Raw genomic sequence first — 23,476 nt, 5'->3', positions numbered from 1 at the left:
GTGAGTCAGAAATCTCCACTTCAGCAGCTTTACATACACCAAACTTTACAGTTTTATTCCAGTTTTCCAGTTTTATTTGATCTATATTCTAAAGTGTTTTACAAATACATATCGCCTGATTTATATAACATTTTGTTCCTAAAAATGTATGTGTTTTCTGGCTGTTGACAGATTTATGGAGTGATATAAAGAGATATGTAAAAACCATATGTTGAACTAAAAGAAACAAGAATTTTGATCCTGGCTTTAACTAATGTTCATATTTCTGTTCTGGAAATGTATACAAATTAGTGCATATTTAATTATATAATGCCTAATTTTTGTATATTTAAACATAACATCTCAGAAAACTTGTAATACAAAAAATGTTTGCAATGGGCTATATGCTCGGTTACTTCCTGGTTGTCGTTAAGCCAACTCGGGCATTTCCTGTGAACTGTTAGCTGTTCATTCTGTACTTGCTGTACATCGACACAGAACCATCAGTGGTTCACTTTTTAATGTTGTATTCATATTTTAATGCAGTTACAATATTTACCTAATTTGCCAATAAACCAGTTTGATTGATTGCAATAAAGATGACGCTATTAGGACCGTTTAAAAATGCTGTGTCTGTAATTAGACACACGCATACGCATTTTTCATGTGATGACCACAAACATTATTTGTTCATCCTTCTGAGATTGTCCCCATTGTAAAACCGAACTTTTCAAAATGTAGGAAATTCAACATTTGATAGAAAACACTTATTTAAAAATAAAAAAGATAATTAATAATAAATAATTACCACTATAACCAGCAGGTGGCGGCAGAGTAGCATTTATTTGCGCATATATCAGCCATTTCCTCTAATCGTTTTTCACCTAGGTTCATTTTTGACTAAATATTAAACAAAATAAATAAAATAACTAGGTTTAAAAAATACATTTTGTCAATGTGAAGTATGAAGTACTCACAAAATCTTATGAAAAACAATAACTTTTCTTGTGAATGAATTACACAAAGCGAGCACCGCTCTCTCCCTTTGTAATCACAGCAGCTGTCAGTCATCAATGTAAACATGAATTTACTTGATTCGGGAGTGTAAATGTGTGTTACCTGTGCAAAGGTGTGAGAGGCGCTTTTAATCTGAAGGATGTTCAGGACACGATCGGTTCACTTCAAACCACTCATCAATACAACTGAAAGAAAGCAGAATTAATATAAAAGAAAAAATCATGTCACTTACACTTGCACACACACACACACACACACACACACAAAGAGCTTTACCCTTTGTGATAGATGCAGAGGCAGGGCAGGCGTGCGATGGTGTCTCCCTGGACCAGATCCTCCAGACATATTGCACATTCTCCTGTGTCCTTCGCCAGGACGTCCTCTGAGAAAAGACAGTAAAGAACACTCAAATTCAGCCATAGTGTGTAATCAAACTCTGAAAAGATTGCAAGTTGAATCAGGATTAGCACAGTTTCTGGCCAAGGAACTTCCATCACTTTTTCAGTTATATGTGATTACTGGAAAAAAGAAATTATATATAAAAATAAGCGATTATACTCATGAAGATCATGAGTATAAATATAAATATAAATTACGCTGCATAAACACATCAGAACAATGACTATATCTAATTATTACATAACTATTTATTATTTATCTATTATTACATAATCAGAATATATCTAATCATTTCCACAAAATTTCTGTGTAAATCATTCATGACACCTGAAATGCTTTGAATTAAAGACAACAGTATAAAAACAATTTACCCAATATTTAACTTGGGTTTTATGAATCAGGCCCAACATGTTGGAGTCAAAGAATCTTTCATAAATGAGCAGAAGGTGGCGCTGAAGATCAATTTTTCTGACCACTGACTCATTCCTGCAGATTACATGCAGAAAAACTGCACAGGGTCCAAATCAAAAACTCAAACGATTTCACCTCTTTAATGTGATGTATTTCAGCACGAAACAAGATATTAAATGAGCAAAACTATTATTTGGAAGGTGAAAAGCATCTGTATAAAGATGGCTGAAAAACATGAATGATTTTGTGATAATTTTTTTCAGGGGTGATAACAGATCATCAAAACTTTTTTCTTTTACATGCACTGATGAATTATTCACAAAAGGACATGGAACATAATGAAGTAAATGAGATCAAGATGGATTTCAGGCTGAAAACTGAAGCAAAAGTAAGAGCTAATATTTTGAGTTCAATAAACCCAGATGACAGTGTTTGTTGGCAGACTGAGGTGAACAGACACCTGTGGCCCTTCTCACAGAATCATGAGGTGTTACATAATAAACACTTACACTTTACAGCCTGACGGCCCTGTCATTCACACAGCTGAATATTCATAAGTCATGTGACTGATTTATATAAATATAAACTAGATTTACATGTCCCGAAAGAACAGTGCTTAAGTTTGAGGTAAGTTCAGGTCTTGTACTTTTAGGACTCTGGTTCAGAGTAAATGAAATTAAACACTCTTGCAACCACCCACAGCACCCTAATGACCACATAACAACACTCTAGCAACAACCCATGGCACCCTAATGACAACATAACACCCTAGCAGCAACCCACAAATCCCTAACGACCACATGACACCATCAACCACCCACATCACCCTAATGACCACATAATACAGTCAACCACCCACAGCACCATAACGACAACATAATACCCTAGCAACAACCCACAGCACCCTTACGATAACATAACACCCTAGCAACAACCCACAAAACCCTAATGATCACATAATACCCTGTCAACCACCTACAACACCCTAATGACTACATAACACCTTAAATACATAACACCTTAACAAATACATAACACCCCGGCAACCACCCACAACACCCTAATGACCACATAACACCATGGCAACAACCCACAAAACCCTAGTGACAATATAACACCCTAGCAACAACCCACAAAACCCTAACGCCTACATAACACCTTCAACCATCCACAGCACCATAACGTCTACATAACAACCTAGCAACAACCCACAGCACCCTAACAACAAATTAACACCCTAGCAACAACTCATAAAACCCTAACGACCACATGACACCAACCACCCACATCACCCTAACGACCACATAATACCGTCAACCACCCACAGCACCATAACGACAACATAATACCCTAGCAACAACCCACAGCACCCTAACAACAACATAACACCCTCGCAACAACCTACAGCACCCTAACAACAATATAACACCCCAGCAACCACCCACAAAACCCTAATGACTACATAACACCTTAAATACATAACACCTTAACAAATACATAACACCTTAAATACATAACACCATGGCAACAACCCACAAAACCCTAATGACAACATAACACCCTAGCAACAACCCACAAAACCCTAACGACTACATAACATCTTCAACCATCCACAGCACCATAACGTCTACATAACACCCTAGCAACAACCCACAGCACCCTAACGACAACAACATAACACCCTAGAAACAACCCATAAAACCCTAACGACCACATGAAACCATCAACCACCCACATCACCCTAACGACCACATAATACCGTCAACCACCCACAGCACCATTACGACAACATAATACCCTAGCAACAACCCACAGCACCCTAACAACAATATACCACCCCAGCAACAACCCACAAAACCCTAATGATCACATAATACCCTGTCAACCACCTACAACACCCTAATGACTACATAACACCTTAAATACATAACACCCCGGCAACCACCAACAACACCTTAATGACTACATAACACCATGGCAACAACCCACAAAACCCTAACGTCAACATAACACCCTAGCAACAACCCACAAAACCCTAACGACTACATAACACCTTCAACCATCCACAGCACCATAACGTCTACATAACACCCTAGCAACACCCCACAGCACCCTAAAGACAACATAACACCCTAGCAACACCCCACAGCACCTTAACGACAACATAACACCATCAACCACCCACAGCAACATAACGACCCCATAGCACCCCAGCAACCATCCACAACACACTAACAACCACATAACACCACCGGCAACCACCTATATCAGCCTAACAACCACATAACACACTGGGCACCCACCCACAACACCCTAATGACCACATAACACCCCGGCAACCACCTATATCAGCCTAATGACTACATAACCCCCTAGCAACCACCCACAACAGCAGAAGCTCATTTTTAGAAAATGTCAAATCTAGTTTTAATTGTTGGTTTATGTACACATGCAAACCATGAGCTTTTTGAGATGCTGTATCAAGTTAAAAGAAGTTCAACTTTTAAAATCGGTTCTTCAGTCTTCTGCTGCATCTGACATGAATCATAAGCACAAGACTGAGCGCGTGTGCTGATTCAGTGTTTGGTAATCAATCAGATGAACATGATATCTCTAACATGATCTGTCTATGTGTCACTGCCGCTTTCCACTGTACACCGCTCTACACGTCAGTGACTGAAGGAGAATCAATGTTTCTTACACACTGAAAACTGAGCACACGCAACAAAAACATTCACAACATGCAACACGAAACTCTCACAATCTCAGTGTTGCATTACAATTGGATTGGTTGTTCAGAACAAAGCAAATTAACTTTAGAGAACACTGAACAATTTGTGCTTCAGTGTGTTAAAAATGCAATTGACTCTTTTCATGCCGACTACGTGTGTTCTTGCTAAAATCTCAGTACTATAGTAAGCATAATGTTTTAGTAATGAGTTCCAGAAGCTTTAAATAACTTTAGTGTGAAGGTGGATCGTATCAATATTGATTTGTACCGTCATGTAACACTTCCTCAAGATTTAATTTTGTGCGTAATATCAAACAAAATATACATAAACCATGATTTTAATAACCAGGCACTTCCTAAAAACACTTAAGAGGAAAGAAAAGAAAACTCATGTCAATATCAAGGCTTGAGTTTCTGAGGGTTAATGGTATATTCAGCAAACTGAGATCTAAATAGTCTAACTGGAAATTATTATTATCTTATGCTAATATGACTTAGAGTTCATCAGTAGGTGGGAATTCCCAAGGAATAAACATAACTCGAACAGAAATATCGACCGGATTAGAGTTGTAATGTAATACGGAGCCGTGCTGCAGGAGAGTGACAGTGACAGTGACGTGCGTGTCCTGAAATCTTCAAGGTGAAATATGTGAATTAATATTGCTTACATAATATGAAGTCAAACATTTCTCATAAATTGATTTTATTCATTCATTTTATAGTTTTATACTCTTCCTGTAAGTCTATTGACTCATTTGGGCCTGTTTTTATTTCTCTTAATGAATTTTAGAAACATCTCAGACCAAGTTGTTACTTGAATGAAACAAATCTTACATTTCCCTGAGTTTTAAAAGAGAAACCAAATACTGTTTTTATACAGTGTATTTAGGCATTACTTCATAAATAATTTTTATACTTAATTTAGGTTCAAATGGGATGAAAATGCTGTATTTTTGAGAGTATTCCTGTAATATTAACACCATTTTGCTGAGTAATCTGCAGGGATGCGTATCAGGGCCGTGAATGTCACTGGGACCGTTGTTAAACCGCCGAGGCTGTGACATCTGCGACACTTGCTGGCTAAAATAAACAGAGTCATTAACTGTTACATAATACTGGATAAACCTTCCCGCTATGGCCGGCGCATGAGCGGTACACTGGGTCACATGAGACAGCAGATGACAGCGGCGCATGGACTCTGAGCGACTGACCGCATGTGCACAGGGTTGAATTCCCACTGGGAACTTTCCAGATCTGGGAACACATGGATAACATGGAAAACAAGAGCTGAGCTGGCCTTATTAGGATTTGTCTAGAACAAATCTGGGTCATGTTTCAAATATGAAATCATATTTTGTATAATTTATTATTACATATCTTAAATATATAAGAGCCTGTCGGGATGGAGCTAATTAAAAACCTTTGAAGAATGTGTCCGGGTCGTATTCACCCCAAATCAAAAAGGAAAATATGCAAAATCCAAAAGAAAATGGTATCATTAAGGCATTAGTTGTTATAACAATTAAGCACATTTAGCTGCAAAATTTAAATGAAAAAAGAGAAAATCTTATTCTCAAATGAGAATGCAAAAAAAAATAGGTATTTTCTGAATTGTACATATTGGTACTGCCTTTACTGTATTACAGTAAAAAATTATGTTTAATTACCTTTGAGAATAACAGGAAACAAAAAAAAAAAAAATAATAAAGTGCCTCTTTTATGGAAGCTTGTTTCTGCCACTAAATAAATACATAAAAAATTTTTAATTATGACTTTTTATCTCACAAATCTGACTTTTTTTCCTCAGAATTGCGAGATTTAAAGTTATAAAGTCAAAATTGCAAGTTATAAGGTCAGAATTGCGCGTTATAAAGTCAGAATTGCAAGTTATAGTCAGAATTGTGTGACAAAGTCAGAATTGCGAGTTATAACGTCAGAATTGCGTGATATAAACTTGCAATTGTGTCTTATAAAGTCAGAATTGCGAGTTATAAAGTCAGAATTGTGAGATATGAACTCGCAATTCTGAGAAAAAAGTCCGTTTTTTCTCCCCCTCACAATTGGACATTATAACACGCAATTGCGAGTTTATATCTCACAATTCTGACTTTATAACTTGCATTTGTGAGTTTATATCTTGCAATTCTGAGAAAAAAGTCAACTGAGAGATATAAACTCGCAATTGCGAGAAAAAAAGCCAGAATTGTGAAATAAAAAGTCACAATTATCTTTTTTATTTTTTCAAACAATAATAGTTAAGTTGGTTTTACTGAGAGAGCAAGTCCTCATCATTTAGAAGTGCATTCAAAGTGGATCTGCTTTTGCAGAAAACAGCGTCTTCTTGACATGTTGGCAACACGAACCAAACTCTTCCAGGCCTCCGCTTCAACTACAGTGTTTGAGGGCGGGTCAAAGCAGACGTTGTTCACAGGCAGGCAATGAAAACCATAAGCTGGCATTAAGCAAATTTGTTACAAATTAACGCAGGTTCAAGCAGGAAGTAACAATGGAATTGCTGACGACTCATTTTGACAGTTCGGAAACGATTGTATCTTTAAGAGACAAAAATTTTATTTGTTAGATCTTTAAAACTTTTCAGACCTTTTACACCCACAAACAGCTATAATTACACACTTCATGAAAAGTAATATTCGAAAAAGCATAAATTGGGTACTTTAAACATTTTTATGCATTACAATCATGATAATTTTTGAGTAAAATACTAAATTGTCATGAAAATAATGTCAAGGCAAAAAAATAAATAACCCATTTTTTAAATATAAATATAAATATATATATATATATATATATATATTTGATGCTGCTTTTCCTTCACTGCTACAAGTAATCCATTACAATTAAAATAAATTTTACTTAAAAGGAATTCATGGGTACAATTTATATTTGTCCTGCAAATCAATAAGTTTCAGTTTTTCAGATGAACTTTTGACTGCGACACTTGAAAACAACACGCCGTGAGTGTGTGTGTGTGTGTGTAAGCAGAGCTCAGCTGTGGTGTCAGTGACACTGACACAGGCGGAATGTGGACTGAACTTGTGCGGCCCGTCGCACGACTGCAGTGATTAGAACCAGCAGTCATGACATCAGTGACCTTCAGAGAGTGACGGGAACAAACAGAGCCATGGAGAACGCCGGGAGAGACATCGTAAACATGAACGCCTGCTCCCACAAAACACACACACACACACACACACACACACACACACACACACACACACACACACACACACAGAGGCTGCACGTGCTGCAAATGCAAGTATATAAGCCAATCAATATCTACCTTGTATATGCTCAAAGCTGTATCATATATGCAATAACTTCTCTATCAAGTCTTTCTGCATTTGCATCAAGTTAAACTTATCTGAACTTGCTTGAAGCATCAGTTGCTAATGTGTGTCACCGCAAGTCACTGAAAATGAATGAATTCTTGTTTTGTCATTGAACAGGCCTTTATTTTGCACTTGTTAAGACAAACAAACACAGGGGGAAGCCTTGCAGGTGACGTCACTGTAAAAGTTCCTCTCTCGTGTCTCTCTGATTGGCCTCACAGCACAGATGATGCCACAATCCACATCACACCCTTATCATGACCCTGCGCTCTTTAACTGGGCACATCTACCAACACCAGACGCAGAGAGCCTGTCGGGATGTCTGGGTCATATTCACCCCAAATCAAAAGAAAAATGATGCAAATGCAAAAGAAAATAGCGTCATTAAGACATTAGTTTCAAGAACTAAGCACATTTATCCCCCAAAAAATGTATTAATTCTCATTAGCGTGATGCAAAACAATAATATATTATTTGTACATCATAGTATTATTTGTTGTACTGCATTTTGATGCATATTTAAAATTAAAATAAAAATGTAAATTATTTGATTTTATAATATATTTATTGTATTATAGCAAAAATGATGTTTAATTACCTTTGAGAATAACAGTAATTACAAAAACACTGAAAAATCTTGACAACAATCTCTTTTTATATTCCCCATTTGTAAGTCAATTTGGATAAAAGTGTCTGCTGAATGAATAAATGTAAATTTTAATGCAGTCATGAGAATAATGAAAAAAGTGAAATGTGCTTAATTGTCATGAAAATAATGCCACAACGTAAAAAATAAGAAAAATGGACAATTGCTTTATGAAATATAGCATATAATCCATTATATTGTTCTTTCAATTTTGGGTAAAACCTGGACAAGTTTTCAAGTTTATTATTGGCCGACCTCTAAATCTAATCATATCTATCAGCTAAACCCTTTAAATAAGTGATTCAGAAGGGCAAATAAAAAAAAACAACAACCCTCAGCATTGTGGCTGTCTGGCAGATTTTCTTCTCTTTTTTCTTTCTGTGGTCTGTATCTACGAGAAAGATGAGTATTGATTACTTCTCTATCTCTCTTCCCTCTGACTGCTGTTCATCTGGGGCAATACTTCTGCTGAGAAACAAACCTGCAGCTACAACAACTGAACACTTTTCTGAGAGGAAGAAAAAAAAAAAAAAAAAAAAATTGCTGCAGTATGAGAAGAAATTTCATGTGTCATCTATGTTCAGGAAGGCAGGCGCCTGCATGTTTTACTGAACTTGCTTGCAGCGCTGGAGAGCATGATGAGATTGATCACTCAGAGAAAGAAACACATGGGAAAACAGCCTGTATTCTTGATTCTCACATGAACAAACAGGGTTCATGACATACCAAATCAAATCACACTGCAGTAAACCTGTCACTTACAGAATAGACAACTTAAGCCATTCTACAACAAAATTCAAAAAGCCGGGCAGATAGAAAGGCACGTCCTTGACACTGTAAAAAAAGATTTTTTTTTTTTAATGTTTTTGGGAGTAGGTTTTACAAGAAAATACTATTTCTAATTAAATTTCACATTTCATTAGGGGTGTGCAATATTTATCATCTACGATAATATCGTAATTGTCGTTTTAACAACATGCAAGCTGACATTATCAAATATGTCACTCACTTTGCAAAACATTAACAAAAACGAGTCCAAAAGCATTTACTGCGTGATGAAGCCTATTATAATGCAGTTAGAATCACTCTATAATTCAAGTTATGAGGGCAAAAAATATCCCTGTATAAGTTTTTTATATATATACACTTATAACATAGTTAAGTAATATCACATAAGTGAGTGCCGTTTTCCCAAATATCAGCGCATGAGCATGATTGCGAATGTGATATTGATTTTATACAAGAAGTTAATATTGAATGAGTTACATTTTGGACACAATATTGTGTGTTTTGCTCTGTTTTGCCAATGAAAACAGTTCGAAACAAAGCCGGAGCAGAAATGTTTTGAATAAACCATTTTTTGAACGAATCGTTTGAATGAATGATTCAATGAATCACCCATTATGACAGGGTTAGGGTGCCACCTAATGGCAGTTTTAGATAGGCCTAAACCAGTCATGGTACCAGCACAAAAACACTCCAAAAAATATTGCCTAATTATATGTATCAAAAAATTAATTAGTTCCCTCGATTTACTAAATTGTGCGCACGATTTATAAATCGAGGGAACGACTTAGTAAAGCTTGCGCATGATTTAGTAAATCAAGGGAATGAAAAAGTCAATCGTGCGCAAAATTTAGTGAATCGAGGGAACGAATTAGTAAATTGTGCGCACAATTTAACCTACTATTTTATTCCTGCACGTCATGTGCGGCTCCGTAGATTACAGAATAATCAGAATAAAGATTATGATTATATAAGAGCAAACTATTGGTCACACGAGGACAAATGAGTGGCGACCTCATATATGCTGAGATCAGTTATCAGTGCAACTGTTACTAAAGTGTGTTCTTGTTTCTTCAGAGAACAATATAATATATATTTACTGTATTTTAGTAAAATGATGTTTAATTACCTTTGAGACTAAAGGAATTGCAAAAAACAATGAGAACTGAAAACATCTGTATGCATTTGTCATGAGAATGTACAAAATTATCATGAAAACAATGTCACAAGGCAAAATACAATAGGGGTTCTAAAATGGACAGTTTATGTTATATTTTTCTTTTGATTTTGGGTATGACCTAGAGAAGTTTTCATTATATGAAATCAGTGATCTATAAAAGTCATTTTAGAGATTAAATAAGAGAAAAATATTGGTCACATGCTGTGATCATGCAGATATTCATGCATCTGTGACTGAAGTGTGTTCTTATTTCCCTCGAGAACAGGAAGCAAACATCCAGTATTTGATCCGAGTTCACGTCTCGCCACAGACGTTCGAGTTAAAGGTCACAGGTAGCTAGCAGCATGGTTGGCATGGTGACGCCATTCCCTACGGTTTAACAAAAGATCAGAAAATTATTCACCCTCTCAGGGGCCGGTTCACCCCGTCTAACCTCGAGACCGCAGGACTGAGGACTGCATCTGTTAGCATGATCAAGGCCTTTTTTATGGCACTCTTACTGTGAAATCTATAGATCCTATACAGTAATTAAGTCGTGTGGCAGCTGGACAACCATTGACGGATCACTAAGCAGGAGATTAGACTGTCTGGTAACCAAGGTAATAAGATGGCCATTAGCATATATGGTTAGAGAGTTATGTAAAACAAACAAGACATAACTAAAGTTAAACAAAAACGAGCTTAAACAGGATACACCTCATAACAGGTCCGAACTGAACTGTCATTTTTTTTTTTTTTTGCATTTCCTGTGCTTTTGAGGTAAAGTCTGCTGAGTAGATTAAAACATGATAAAGTGTTAAACAGAGCTGAAAGTGTTGAGACTTTGAAACTAGTTTGTCAAGCTGCTCAATAAGAAGTTAACCCTATGAAGCCACTGTCTCATATTTGATACACAAAATTTTAAGGTATCTGAATGATTAACATGATCAAAACTTTGCTGAAAAACCTGCTGTACACAATTTAATACATGCCTTCTGTCATCTGATTGATAGTTTATACTTTTTTAGCAGTTATACTTTAGTATAATTGTAAAAACATCCCCTTTAGGTCATGTTTCACGTGTTTTTTTGCTATGAAATCTTTATTGATTTGTATAAAGTAAATGAAAGAATACATTTTATATTGTTAGAAGTATTTCAAGATTGACACTAACTAAAGCAACTTATGTTTACTTGATTATCCATTCATTTTTTAAAAAAAAAATCATGTTAAAATGAGAGCATCAAATATGATTCATCAGGCTTTTGAGGAAGGTTTATTTGTTCATATCTCAGTCATAAAACTAAGCATTTCAATATCATCCTACTAAGACATATAATTGGCAGATATACAGATATAGAGTGACGACTGATAGTTATATACATTTTATATAAGTAAAATGCTATACTGTTATAAAGACAAAAAAACCATGCAATTTTTACAAAATATTTTGTCTAAATGTTCAATAAACTTCATATATATATATATATATATATATATATATATATATATATATATATATATATATATATATATAGGTATATGTGTGTGTGTGTGTGTGTGTGTGTGTCAGGCTTAACAGGGTTAAACAACCAAGCTACCATTTTGAAAAAGTAGTTAGCTACACTGCAAGTTACTAACAAATATAATGCAATTTATTGGGGCCACTAAAGCTTCGGTCCTAAATGTAACCATCTAAACCAGTGTTTCTCAAATTGTTTGACTCTGAAGCCCAATATTCAAAAGCCCCATGACTTTTCCAGCTGTTCATGATTTACTGGATAAATATTGAGGATAAGGATTTTTAAACATATTTTACTCGCAATTTTTACCTGATAAAATATTTTTAGAGCTTGCCATAACTAGATAAGTGTATATTTATGAAATGTATAAAATATGCCCATGGAGTTTAAATAGTTTCCATGACTTTTCCAGGTCTAGAAATTACACTTTTAAAATGAGACTTATAAATGTTTTTCAAGAATGTGAAAATCCTGGTTCTTCAAAGACAACAAACAGGGTGTGAATAAAAAAATAAGAAATATCTTGATCTTTTCAGTAATTTTATCTTATTTTCATGCTTGTTTGGGCTTATTTTGAATAATTTTAAGTAATCTTTAGACCCCTTGGAAGTTTGCAGATGCCCTGGACCTGTTTGAGAACCACTGATCTGGCTGAAATTATTTTTGCAATTAGAGCAATATATATCTTACATGATAATCTGAATTACAGTGACAGAATTACATTGAATAAAACTCCCTAATATATAACTTAAACTTACATAAAACAGCTTATAAACATTTAAAAAAACATTTTGATACAAAAATAAGATGCAAAATGCTGCACAGGCAGCCTGTGAATCATTTTCTGAACCGGTTTATTGAAAAGAACAAACATCTGATTCACTAAAATAAATTGGACTTCCCAAAAGCGCAGTAGCCACAAAACTTTTACGTTAAGAAAATTTCTGGTGATGATCCTCTTACTACTATAAATAAATGTTTTCATAACTTAGGGGTTTATTGCAAGAGAGCATGAGATTATTCATGCAACTTATAGTGGCGTGTTCATTTACACAATCACTTGAAACCAATATGAAATGCTCATCCTTCATGTGGCTTGAAATGGCCTGATACATTTGTCAGTTCTGATTAAGTGGCACAGGAAGTACAACAATACGGCAAGCAGCACACACACACACACACACGCGTGCGTCACGGAGTGGCCCAGTCAGCTGAACAGCTAATTAAAGTTGAACAGAACGCTATGCTCATGATAACTCAGAGCGGACAGTTATCGATTTGGACCAGCTTCTCAGAGCCTTTTTTCCTGCCCTCGCAATCTCGCTCTCTTAAGAAGTTGGCGAGGCTGAGGGATTTCCTGTCACACGGCCAGAGTCTTAACATGCTGCACAGACTGCTGGGATCCGCTACGGGCTGAGCGAGCTTTCTCTCCACGCTGCTCTTTCATGCAGGTCACGGAGTGACACAGGCCGAGAAATGCAACAGGACCAGCATATATGGCCGCTTTGGATCATGGGAATGCTAAGCTCAAAGGTTCTTGTACTCTTGATGCAGCGGTCAAGAGTTTTTAAAACAATTTTAAACATAGCATCGTATAAACGCAACGCACAAGGAGTAAGATGCTGAGAGGTGATGCACGAGCAATATAAAATTTACTGAAACATTCAAGCATACGATTTGTTTGGTTTCATTTAAAGTTGTTCATTTTTGTTAAATAAATAAGATTTTGCATGTTATATAAATTATATTATATCCAGGTACAGTGTGTGTATATATATCTATATGTGTGTGTGTGTGTGTGTGTGTGAGTGTGTGTTAGGCTTGCTATGATAGTCGATGTTACACTGTGTTCAGCCGCAACACCGGTTACATCACTTGCCCACCGCGGCACCACCCCCCACAGTTGTTTTGATTTTTATAGTAATAAAAATAAATCAGTTCAGTTAGAAAACAGACACTAAAATTAAAAACTGAACGTGTCTGCTCAATGCAGCGTGAGCTGAACAAGAGTTGCAGCACAGATCAGCAGCAGGAGACAGATTTCATTTATCACTAGAGTGAGGACCTGACTGACAAGACGATGACGGAAGATTTGGTTTCAAAGCGAAATGTAAAAGCGCCTATTTGGCAATATTTTGGATTAAACCCAATGCTTATAGGGAACCTTCAAAGGGTTAGTTGTGTTTTTCTGGGACTTGTGTTTTGCTGCCACCGAATTGACCGTTCGCAAAGATCCGCCTCCTTTAGTTACTGTTGCTATGTCCGACAAGCCATGCCGCTCTCACGCCACACATCATGTTCTCACAGTGAAAAATACATTGCGGAGCAAAGAGGACACTGACAACGTCTCGACAGACAAGACAGAGCAGGTTACTTCTGATATGGATCAGATCAAGCGACTCATGAACCGATCATCTCTTCTCACTAGTTAATTTATATCATCAAATAAACATGAATGAACCACATTTCAACCACAGAAAGACATCAGTACACATCATTTTTCAAGTTCAAGTCCACTAACTCCCCTAACTGCTTTGTCGGACAAAATGGCGGATTCGGCGTTATGATTGGTTAGATCGCCTGTCAATCAAACTCCGGGTGAAGGGTCAATTGCCGCTAACAACTAATTTTAGACAATTTGTTCATTGCGACTCATTTTGCCAGCATGGGTCACATTATATATATATATATAAATACATACACACACACACTTTGCTTCTGATGCTTTAAAAATAATTGTGAAAACATCCTACAGTACATATTTTTTGGTGATTTGGGCTATTGCCTGCCATTTTCACTTGATGTTTCCTCATCTAATAGCACTTGATCTGTCAAAGTTCAACTAATAAATCTTAATGAACTGTGTTTGCTGAGAGTGTTTAATAAATGTGGCAAGCGTCTGGTTCCTGACTAGCACTTCCTTCCAAACGTCTGAGAGCTGAAGTGAAGATACGAACACTACAGCGGTTTATTCATCATCTGCCCTATTATGTTCACTGCCAAGTGCTCTGCGTGTGGGGTTGTGTGTGTTTGGCCCAGATTAGCACCAGAGGCCATGTGTTGAGATGGGCCCCGGAGGGAGAGCATGCATCTGGTGTTTGGTACTCTGTGGGCTACGGCGAGAGGCAAAAGATGGAGAGACAAACTCACAAACATTCAGAAACACACACAGATGGCCATATATCTCTCTCAAAAGCTTACATAACTCAAGAACCTGCCATATTCACCATGTAAATGTTACCCATTTATATTCCATAATCTGACATGTTTCTGAGTGAAACAGGATATTGAATGAGAAACACTGAAGGACAGAACTTGATTTTATCCATGAGAAGTTGGCTGAAGGTGATTGTAAAATAAGAAAGATTGATGAGAGCAGCTGAAAAGAAGAGTCGTTTGGAGGATGTTACTATATTTTGATGAAAGATTATGAAGACAAACATTTTTTTCTTTATAATAATGTGCATAGACAAATTATTTAATTAATAATTAATAATTAATTTAATTAATTTTCGTTAATGAACGAAAATAACATGAGTTAAGAAAGTAAATAGAGTTACTTTTGACTTCATGATAACTTTAAAGACAACCTGTAATCATAATTAAGCCTATATTTGCTTCCCTAATAAATGTCCTTGTAAGTGCACAATTCCTCAGTATGAATTATGTTTATATATGTTTATATTGTATGTATGCATGCAGCGATATGACCAAAATTTTATTTCACGGTATGAGAAATTTTATTTCACGATTACGATCTACATCCCGTTATAGCTACTTTTATTTGATTTTTGTTATTAAAAAGGACAAAGAAGCAAATTGCAAACAGTAGGACAAATACAGTAGAGCAAAGATACAAATTAAATAAACTTCACGTTTTTTCAGCAGCTACAGTAGGTTTATTTAACAAATTTAATAATCAAGTGTATAACTAAAACACTACATAGTCTTCACTGTATGAATCAAATATGAACTGATTCTTATTAAAGATACAAGTGATTCAGTCATGAGCAGTGAGTCTTTTGTTGTCTGATTAACATTAATGAGACAGCCAGCTGTTTATTATGCTGCTGTCACTTTAAGACCGAATGCACTGACACACATCCGGTTTTCACCCAACTGTTTAAGTTAATTTAAGACATAACCGATTATGTTTACGTGAATACTCCACACAACGGGCATTTTGACATTATTGCCCGTCTATCTGACCATTCAATATGCGATCGCATGCAGTCTCAGAGAGGTGGCTTTCTGTGTGCGCGCTTCGGGAGCGTGTCAGGTGTCAGTCAGCGCGAGGACCAACCGCATGGAGTTCGTTTCCACAGCTTATTACGCTAAGATACATAGCCAAATTTTTTATTATCGCTGAGTACTCCGTTTTAATCATAAATATGTTACACTACGGACATTATGGATTGGAATACTAGCTTATACTGCATAATATTCAGTACACTCCCTACTACCAGCATACTAAAACAAACAAAATAGAAAAACTGAGGATAAGGATATATTTCAGAAGAATAAATGTTTACAAAAACAGCATGTATAGTTATTGTCCACAGAGATTTTTAGAGACAGACATCCTCATTCACCCAGACCCACTGATTTTCATTTAATGCTGCTTTATTTGCAGCCTTAAATGCTGTTGTGTTAATGTACTAAAATTAGCTGCTGTCGTCAAAATGGGCGGAAGAATGAGGCAGGGGGCATTTTTCATCCTCATCCAAAAACTCTGTGGACCTTGTAAAACACTATGTGCAGTTTTCTGAGGGCCTCAAAAGATGAAATAAGGGTGAGTACTGAAATAAAATAAAAAGTGGTATCAAGAAAAGGATTTTTATAAATCATGTTTACTTAATGTATATTTTTAATAATTTTGTTACTTGGTAAATAATACAGCTCTCAATGATGACTTTATAACGCTTGACTTTTCCCCCAATGGTTGTTCTCTGTCACACAAACCTGGCAGCAATAGCACTAACCGCTGGGAATCTCATGTTGTTTTAGATCAGATTTTTCACTATAACATCTCTCGGTTTGGCACATTCCCCAGCTGCACAGAGGACTCTATCTGTCCCGTTGAGTTTATGGAAACTGACGATGCCTAAAAACATGATAAAGGGCTATAAAAACAAGACAACTAAAAGATTCAGGCAGAAAGAAGGAACAAATTCATGCTCAGGTTGAGTATTATGGCTGAATAGATTCTATTTGACACTAACTATATACACTTTTTAAAACAACGATAAATGAGTCCATATTCTCCAGAAATACAAGAGAAAGTCAATGAAGTCTTGTTTACACCTACTACTAACATCCATCCAGAGCTGGAGTTAAGACTCACAATCAGACTCGCATTCAACAGATGATGATAATTTTTATAATGGTAACAATAATAATAATAATAATAATAATAATAATAATAATAATATCACTCTTAAAGGATTAGGTCACTTCAGAATTCAAATTTCCTGGTAATTTACTCACCCCCATGTCATTCAAGATGTTTATGTCTTTCTTTCTTCAGTCGAAAAGAAATTAAGTTTTTGATGTAGAGTCCTTTGAAGCTGCACTGAAACTGACATTTGGACCTTCAACCCGTTGGTAACTGTTGAAGTCCACTATATGGAGAAAAATCCTGGAATGTTTTCCTCAAAAACCTTAATTTCTTTTCAACTGAACAAAGAAAGACAAACATCTTGGATGACATGGGGGTGAGTAAATTATCAAGAAAATTTTAATTCTGAAGTGAACTAATCCTTTAAGTCCCTTTTAGAGGAAATGCACAAATATAAATTTTGAATATTATCAAAAAGCTGTAAAATAATTAGGCATCATTTTAGCTAAATTGCCCAGACCTACATCACCTAGTACCAGGTGTAAACAGTCAGATAGACAGGGACGTCCAGACAGGAGTTGCCTAATGTCTGTGTGTTAGTGTAATGATACGAGTTACCTTAATAAACAAACACATTAAATATATTAAAGCTGCTAGACTCTCCATAAAACAAAATCAGCATAAATAAAGCTCCTCATCACAGCATGTCACTGCATGTTTCTGTGCAAGAGACCAACTGCAACCGCTGGAAAATTGGATGTTTGAACATGAATGCATAACACCACAACAAAACACCAAACCTTTTTCTGAGCAGCCAAATCGTTCAGTTTATGCCTGGTAGATTGTGGACTATAAAACAGTGAGACGTGGCTGCCAGGTCTTAACATAAGAAGCAACAGGCAGAGATAATTACAGCATTACACTCTCCTCTGGAACCTGAATTACATCCAAACACAATGCCTTTCTTTCTTTCTTTCTTTCTTTACAGGGAGCGACTCAAACATATTTTCCACTGAATAAGCATTTCACTTGAAGCAGGCAACAACACAAACATTCTCACCGTTGTATGTCACTCTAGGTTTTGTCAAGCACATGACCAGATGAAGGTCCATTTCATCTGAAGAAATAAACTTGGAGCAGACGGGGCACTTGAAACCTGTGGAGAAAAATAAAGCAAGTAAGCTCACAATGCACTTAGGACTGCAACGAAAAATAAATAATGGGCTGTTCACTCACAGAATGCATTTTTGCATTTAAAACTATGAGAGGCAGGACAGAGAAACAGAAAACAAATGCAAGGCGAGTTTATAAAAGATAATCTTGACACAGCCTTCTAAACACAAGGCAAAGATGTAAGTGCAACAGACAGACATTCATGTAGTGCATGTTTACACAGAAAAACAACAGAAAAACAGCACAGTGGATTCAAAAACACGTTCAATGTGAACATCCCCTAAAAACCTAAATTTTGAGATGGGTTGTAGTGCCAAAGACTTTTGAGTTTCAGTGTTTATCTGACAATAGTTTTCTCAAATTAAATGGTGTGAGATGGCAAACACTGAAAACACCATGAGCATTACGCATACTTGAGTATGCGTAGTAGACCAAACTGAGACATGCAGAACAAGCAGATTTCATATTTCAATATCAGTCTTTTGTGTGCTTTAATATCCACAGACACTAGTCCATATGGCAATTTGTTTCAATGGGACCTATTATGCCCATTTTAACAAGATGTAATATAAGTCTCTGGGGTCCCCAGATTGTGTTTGTGAAGTTTTTAGTTTAAAATACCCCACAGATCATTTATTATACCATGTTGTAAATGCCCATTTTTGATTGGAAGGAAAAACATGCTGTTTTCGTGCATGTATCTTTAAATGCAAATGAGCTGCTGCTCCCTGCCCCCTATCCAGAAGAGGGCGGAGCCTTTACAGCTCATGCCTCAGATACTCTGCCAAAAACTATTAAAACATCTGTTTGGTTTTTATTATCATCTCTATCGCAGCTACGCTCACGTGACATAATGTGGATTATATTTATTTATTAAAAAAAAAAAAAAAAGCAGTAGGGTGAATTTTTACCATTATAGGCTGGTTGTTTACACACACTGTGGACCTATCTGTGTTCAAACACCTTATAAAAGTGAATTTTGCATAATAGGTCCCCTTTAAGTGTACAGCCCTACTTTTGATTTATTCACCCAAAGTTCCGTGAGATTCTGCATTCTACTGTAAATTCTATTTTTATGACTGGATTCCTCAATTGACCCTTCGCCGGGAGTTTGACTGACAATCATAATGCCGAATCTGCCATTTTGTCTGACAAAGCAGTCAGGAGTTTGAAGATTAACCTCGGTGGAGTTGAACTTGAAAAATGGTGTGTACTGACGTCTTTCCGTGTTTGAAACAACATTCCTTCTCATGTTCATTCATGTTTATTTGATGATATAAATTAACTAGTAAGAAGAGATTATCGGTTCACGAGCCGATTGAGCTAAGGCGCTACAGCAATCTGTCACGACACATTAAAGAGCCACAAAACAGTTTTTATTGGTCAAATTTCTTAAATTACACAGTTTGAAAGCTGGGACTTTGTTTAATATCATAAATAACCTGCTCTGTCTTGTCTGTCGATGTGTTGTCAGTGTCCTCTTTGCTCCGCGATGTATTTTTCAATCTGTGTGGCGTGACAGCGCCATGGATTATTGGACAAAGCAACAGTAACTAAGGGGGGTGGGTCTTTGCGAAGGGTCAATTCTGTCTGCATTTCTAGCAGAATCGTAGAGCCTGTGGAAGGAAAAAGATGATCAGCTGACTAACCAGAAAAGGTTCAAAGAGCTCTAAAAGGCAAGGTCGGGCACGAGACAGAAAGTCAGGCAGACACAATAAAGTGGGTTTGTCTTGTGTGGAGTGAGTCGGGTCGTCTCAGTGTGGGCAGCTGAAACACACAGGCTAAATACAGCTGAACTATGACAATATGAGACATTCTCTGAGTCTGGATGAACACACTCAATGATATGATTCACTGGCAGCTGCGCCGAGAAGAGGTCTGATGGTGTCTTGTGACACCACTGACCCGTGATGACCTTGTGACAAAATTTGAGTCGTTTGAATGTGACATGCATTGCGGGTGTTCTGCATAAACGTGCTATTGAGAAAGAGGAGACGCGAATGACAGCTTGACATCTTTCACAGTCAAGAAAGCGGCTATGTGGAGACAAATATAATAAGGCATCATTTTCTTTTTACTGAACTGTTAAAGGAGGACCTTAAAGAATTTAAGACATTATTACTGCAAACTGAAATCTTTTTATAATTAGAAAAATAAAAATAATTATTACTATTACCATTTAGATAACCCTGCATTAGTGGGTCACAGTCCTAAAATGTGTCATGGACAGCATGTATACACAATGCTAAATGCAAATAATACAATGCAACAAGCCATTTAATCACTCATAATTATTATAGGTTAACATGCAAGAGTAAGATCAAGATATCAACCACTCAAACAAACGTGCATTTGACAGACCTCATCCATATAACTATTAAAGATGACATCTGAGCCAAGTTAAGGCAAGCTCACTCTACATAACTTTTGGCTGGATTTTTGCCCCCGGATCATGGACAAATCCGTGCTTGTTGCAGTCGCTGATGCTCATTAAGCATGAGCAGGTATGTCACTACTTTTGTTCAGCATATCAAGTTATGTAAGGCGTTGGTGCTCCTTTAAAATAATAATAGCTTGTTAAGGGAATCTTAAATTCTCAAACAGAATCATATATACACGCCTTACACTAAACTTCTGTCCCTGAAGAACATTAACAAGGCCTGAAACGAACACTAGTTGAGGATTGGACTGAATTGGCTAAACAGAGATCATAAGCTATCTGATTTCTCAGAACAATACTAGGCTAGAGCAGAATGAGTCAACAACGTTTACCTGCGCCAGGAACACAAAACCTGCTTTAAACAGTGGACAAAAGCAAAGTTGAAACCCGACTCATGGCTGTCTGCTCTCATTACAGCTGTACCAGTGTTTAATGACTTAAACAACTGTGGCGCATTGTACAACGGTCACTAAGTGCTGAGCATTATTTACTGTAAACTATTATTGCTGGAGGACTCCTGAGAGACAGCCATCCTGCCACAAAACACAGCCGAGTAATAGTAGCAGTTTCCCCTGCTGGTAAATCGGCCATCAGACCTATTGGCTTCATCCCATGGCTGAGAGAACAATCAACATAAAGAAACCCCCCTGGAAGGACCCAACAGAGGATGTAAACATTCAAAGCTGTCACAATCAAACTTCTCATGTTTATCTTGTTTGAACATCTGTTTTCATGCAACAACAATTTCACACTCTTCTGTGCATACTGCATAATACGTTTTGGCAACCTACAGTGCATCTCTTTTGCGGATTGAATTATAGGGCAAATAAATTTGGACAGAACTTACAAAAAAAAAAAAATGGCACAGATCAATGTTTATCTCAACACGCTCATTATCATGATATCCGGAATTTTAATTGATGCAAATTAGAATTTAACACAAGTAGAAAATTAATCAATCTATATTAGGGATCAGATTGAAATGGTTTTGACCTTCCAACGTCTATTTCACGCACACAATGTGAATAAACTGCAACAGTTAAACGCATCCGCTGTGTGGACTCGGGCTACGCTGACAATATCGATTTCTCGACTTTAAATCGATACAAATATGGATTCTAAAATCTCAAGATCGATTCTTTTAGTCTATGCTGTTTTCTGTTGATGCATGAACAAAACTTCAATAAACATTTGTAGCGCACTTGCCATTCAATAAATCGCATTAAAGGTGCAGTATGTAATGTTGATAACTAGTGGTTGAAATGGGTACTGCAGTACAAATTCAAAATATTGAAGAGGATTGTTTCTCCAACCCCCTCCTCCTCAGACTTCTCATTCGCGCTGGTTGCCAGATTGAGGACATGCAACAGGAACAAGCACAACGGACAATGCAAGGCGACGGGCGTTACACTGCAAGTTGATGAGTTGATTTATCCACGTTTTAATATGCCTCTAGACATAGAGCTTTTTAGATGGATGCCGAGGTTTTTTAGGTCGGGTAGAATCTGCGATCTCTGACCTAGTTTGTTTGCTGGCTTCCGTGGCTAGGGGGTGTCGAAATATTAGATAAATTGGCAGCGGGATCACACAGACCAAAACAAAAACAGACATTCCAACATGGAAAGCACATTTCAAAGTAGAATAACTGTCTGTGGCATTGGTTTTTGGAGAAACAAGTATGTGAACTTAGCATGTTTCCTAAACACATTATGGTATTTTTGTGCTTTAGTACAAAAAAAAAAAAAAGAAAAAAAAAAAAAAGACATACGTGCAAGGACATACAAAAAGACATATAAAAAAAGGCACTTTTAAGCTTTGTACTTTGTTACTTTTAATATGAAACAAAGTTTCAACTTTTTCACCAATTTTGAATGCATGCATGTGTGTGTGTATATGCTGAACTGCTCGTCTTGTAACGATCATCTCTTCTGCCCAGATCCCCAGACATATGTAGGCCATATCAGACTGAAGGCCATCTATCAGTGTAAAAGCGTAATGATTTGTTCTGAATGAAACATAAGAGGCTTAACAGAGACCTGATGGCCCTATGTCCCGCTGGAGCGTTAGGCAGCTGGACAATCCCGCAGTCAACGGCCCGTTTACCAGATCAGCTACCCATCACCACGCATTCAGAAGGTTAAAGTCGGCATGAAGCGGAAGTTGCGATTGCCTTTTCTTCTCTACTGTGACGTCTATCCGAGTGAAACGGCATCTGAAATGAGAGGGTGGGACTTGATTTCATCCTTCGGGAACTGATTGGATCGTTGGAAGTTGGGCGTTGCTAACAAAATGGAGGCAGATCTGAATGCCCCTTTGCAGTCAGTGGGGGATTTCTCTCCACCGGACTCACTGCGAGCACCCTCATGTTACTGTGAGAACTTTATTTATTGAGGATGATGAGGATGTTCAACGGCACTAAACAGCGAGAGTGCACCCGTGAGAGACTGACTGATGGTGCATGTACGTTGGTGCGGAGCGAGCATTTTCGGTTCATTCCTATAGAAGTTACGCTCGCGCATAAGTT

At 36.9% G+C, this 23,476-nt stretch overlaps 1 protein-coding gene across 5 annotated transcripts in view; it reads right to left on the bottom strand.

Moving 5' to 3' along the window:
• Positions 1-23,476, bottom strand: part of znrf2b (zinc and ring finger 2b) — a 50,327-nt gene that overhangs the window by 4,533 nt on the left and 22,318 nt on the right. The window contains exons 2-4 of one of the 5 annotated variants that reach the window (XM_051865012.1): positions 18,400-18,495; positions 1,273-1,378; positions 1,099-1,181 (exon numbers count right to left, since the gene is read on the bottom strand). In XM_051865012.1, coding sequence (XP_051720972.1) covers positions 1,124-1,181; positions 1,273-1,378; positions 18,400-18,495 — 260 coding nt within the window. In that variant the 3' untranslated portion in view covers positions 1,099-1,123. Of the gene's footprint in view, positions 1-1,098; positions 1,182-1,272; positions 1,379-10,565; positions 10,869-15,973; positions 17,106-18,399; positions 18,496-19,954; positions 20,129-23,476 lie in introns of those variants that run through there. The other 4 variants (XR_007925412.1, XM_051865015.1, XM_051865016.1 and 1 more) reach the window with 4 other exon arrangements.

The sequence above is a fragment of the Ctenopharyngodon idella genome, chromosome 16 (assembly GCF_019924925.1).
Source record: "Ctenopharyngodon idella isolate HZGC_01 chromosome 16, HZGC01, whole genome shotgun sequence".
In the NCBI taxonomy this organism is placed as follows: Eukaryota; Metazoa; Chordata; class Actinopteri; order Cypriniformes; family Xenocyprididae; genus Ctenopharyngodon; species Ctenopharyngodon idella.
The sequence above is the reverse complement of the archived record's forward strand: the minus strand, read 5'-3'. Positions and strand labels throughout refer to the sequence as shown.